At 48.5% G+C, this 3,212-nt stretch overlaps 1 protein-coding gene across 1 annotated transcript; it reads right to left on the bottom strand.

Moving 5' to 3' along the window:
* Nucleotides 1–1,499: 1,499 nt before the first annotated feature.
* LOC106334013 lies at nucleotides 1,500–2,264 on the bottom strand. Its single transcript, XM_013772386.1, has one exon. The coding sequence runs from the start codon at nucleotides 2,262–2,264 to the stop codon at nucleotides 1,500–1,502; it is 765 nt and encodes a 254-aa protein (XP_013627840.1).
* Nucleotides 2,265–3,212: the final 948 nt, after the last annotated feature.

The raw sequence follows: 3,212 nt of genomic DNA, 5'->3' as shown, positions 1-3,212 counted from the left end.
TACATCGAGCCTGCGGTACCCGCAAAGCAGTGGTCAAGCCCAGGCATCCAACAAGATATTAATTGATGGATTGAAGAAACCCCTCGACTTGAAGAAGGGATGTTGGGCCAATGAACTCGACAGTGTCCTTTGGTCGCACAGAACGACTCCTCGAGGAGCGACGAAGTCGACTCCTTTCTCGATGGCTCACGGAGTCGAAGCTATGGCTCCCGCTGAAGTGAACGTAACAAGTCTACGCAGATCAAAAATGCCACAGAGCGTCGAGCTTAACAGCGACATGCTGCTCGACTCCTTGGACGCTATTGAAGAACGACGCGACCAAGCTGTGCTCCGCATCCAGAATTATCAGCATCAGATCGAGAACTACTACAATAAGAAAGTCAGGTCTCGACTTCTCGAGTTGGGAGACATCGCGCAACGCATAGTCTTCGAAAACACCAAGAAACTGAACGCCGGCAAGTTTGGAACTAACTGGGAAGGACCATATAAAATTGCCCAAGTCATCAAACCAGGATTCTACCGACTCGAGACATCGATCGGCGAACCCGTTCCAAGAGCATGGAACTCCATGCATCTCCGAAGATATTATTCTTGAGAAGATATCAAACAATCGAGTAACTGAACACACTGTCAGTTTTCCTCGATCAGACCTCAAAATCAACGGGTGAATGACATTCAGTTACTTTCACCCGAAAAAAAAAACGAGTGAATGCGCATCCACTGCCACTTTCGCTCACAAAAAAAGAATTACGAATGGCTTGATTCTCTCCCGGAGGTACGTAGGCAGCCTTAACCGGTCCAGCTATAACCAAAAGAAAAAGAAAAAAAATTCTTTCAACAAGAGGAAGCACGAATCTGTTTTGCGATGCTTACGCACGAGCACGATCCCGTCTCTCGAACGAATGTACTAGCACTCGCCCCTCACTGGCGAGCATGTCCTGATCAGACATGTGCTCGGGGGACTTTCGGTCGTGTCACGGTATCAGCCGATACGATCGAGACGATAGCTTTCAACCATCTTATAATCCTTTAAAGTCAGGTTTGGCCGACCGAGTACTCTAGGATTACTTTAAGATCGATTAAGAACCGCCATCGCTCAAAAAACAGATGATTGTCTTCGGAGTCGAAAATTTAAACATTTCGATGACTCAAACTGTCGGCATAACGCGTCCAAACTCGATAAACCGTCAGATCAATCTTCAGGTTTACTTCGAGATACTGACCATATTGCTAGATCAAAATCGTTAAAATCTCTAAAGTCCGAAACAAAATTCGACGACTCACTGAAATGCCTTTGACAGTTTCGAGTCCAAGAAACATCATTTCATGACCAAGGCAAACTTTGTTCAGAAACTCCTAAAACAATCATAAGGCTTATTGAGAGTTTGAACGAAAAACAAAGCCACAAAATAAAATCAAAGGCGTTCAAGGGTACAACAACAAAAGCCTCACATGGTTAAGAACGGAAAGTTTAAGAAAAACAACAACAACACATAAGATCATTCTTCAGCGTGATCGAATTCTTCTCCGGTTACCTGAGCTCCGAGCGGATCAGAGGCATCTTCAGTCCTATCTGCTGTCGAATCAGGCGGATTCTCAACTTTATCGACATTGCCTTGTTCCTTAGCCGAAGACTCCCCGAGATCCTCCTCCGTCCCTAGTGGATTACTCGCGCGAACCAGTTCGTTTGACTCATCCCCGCCGTCTTCCTCAGCTGAAGAATCGGAAAGTTCGACCAGAGGAAGAGTCGGGTCCTCATCGCCGACTCCCAGTGTCGAAACCGATGACTCTTCCCTCACCGTAAGGTTGAGTGCGGCAGGACCCGGGTCCGGAACGGCGGGAGCAGTTGTCGGTTTAGAAGCATCTTCGGTCCTATCGACCCCGCTCACATCACCCCGCTCTTGAACAGATAACCCCTCGAGGTCTCTTCCAGTCGGTTCGTTCGATCTCTCAATCGCATGATCACCCTGAGAACTCGTGGGAGTTTGGAGAGTGGCTGCGGTTCCAGCATCGATCAGAGTTGCGTTCAACCCATATGGGTCGATCGCTGCCAAGACATTCTCATTCAAGAAAGGAGACGGAAGATGAAGTGGAGATAAGCAGAGAATCCCGCCAATAGTTAAGCGATTAGCCTCTTCTTCGTACTCCTTCTCCTGCTCAGCAAACAGGTCGATCGTCTCCTGCGGGATGTCGCTCCCACTTTCCTTAAGCGCTTCGAGAAACTTCTTCGTCCCAAAAGCCTGGCTCTGCAAGGATCTTGCCATTTCGAAGTCGCTGCGATGCGTCTCGAGGTCTCGAATCTTGGTAAAACGCTGATTGCACTTTACGATCATGGCTTTTTGAACGCGGACTCGCTCATGCGTAACCTCGTAACTTCGAGAGTCCCTCAGCCGGTTGACTTCCTTCAGATGCCTTAAAGCCGTAGCTTCCTTCTCCTTCCCCCAAGCAGCTTTCTCTTCCTCTAGAGCAGCCTTCTCTCGCCGAGTCCTCTGATCTTCTCACCGGCAGTCTTGAACTTTCCCATCAGTTCCCCGAACTTCTCCGCAAACTTCTCCTTATGAGCTTTCTTTTCTTCGAGTAACCGACTTTGCTCCACTGCGGCCTTATCGATCGTCGCCTTAAATTCATTCGTTCTGTGGTTGAGAGCCGTGTCCTTCACTCGCACGAGCTTTTCAGCTTGCTTCAGCTTGGAGATAGTCTCCTTAAGAGCAGTGTTGTACATCTCGACGACGTATTTCATGCTTCCGTCACTCTGCACAAACAAAGGAAAAGGTTAAAACTAGAAGATTAGAGAAGGCGAGACAAGGAAAGTAATCCTTACCAGAATCTTAGTCCTCGCTGCATCGACGTAGGCATCTTTGAAGACGAGGTCTTTAGCCGGCGGCATATCTTTTGCGCCACCTCAAATTTGTCGAACTAGTTCAGCACACTCCTTCGGGGCATAAGCAAGCAGTGTATCGCCATCGTACTTGAATTCCACATGGTCCGGGAATTTGATTCGATCTCCCTTTGAGGCCGAACCACTACTCCTGGTCGTCGAAGGCGCCACTAGAGGAGTTTTCTCTATGGAAGCGGGCGCATCTTGCCCATGGGAAGTTTTTTTTCTTCTCTCTAATGGAACGTTCGGGGAGTCGTCCAACTCGACGCTAGTCTGAGCCGCGACATCACGATTAGAGCTATCGTGAGCAACGAGCTCTCGACCCCCCCCCCCC

The sequence above is a fragment of the Brassica oleracea genome, chromosome C1 (assembly GCF_000695525.1).
Source record: "Brassica oleracea var. oleracea cultivar TO1000 chromosome C1, BOL, whole genome shotgun sequence".
NCBI classification, from domain to species: domain Eukaryota; kingdom Viridiplantae; phylum Streptophyta; class Magnoliopsida; order Brassicales; family Brassicaceae; genus Brassica; species Brassica oleracea.
This window is presented reverse-complemented; position numbering and strand designations above follow the sequence as displayed.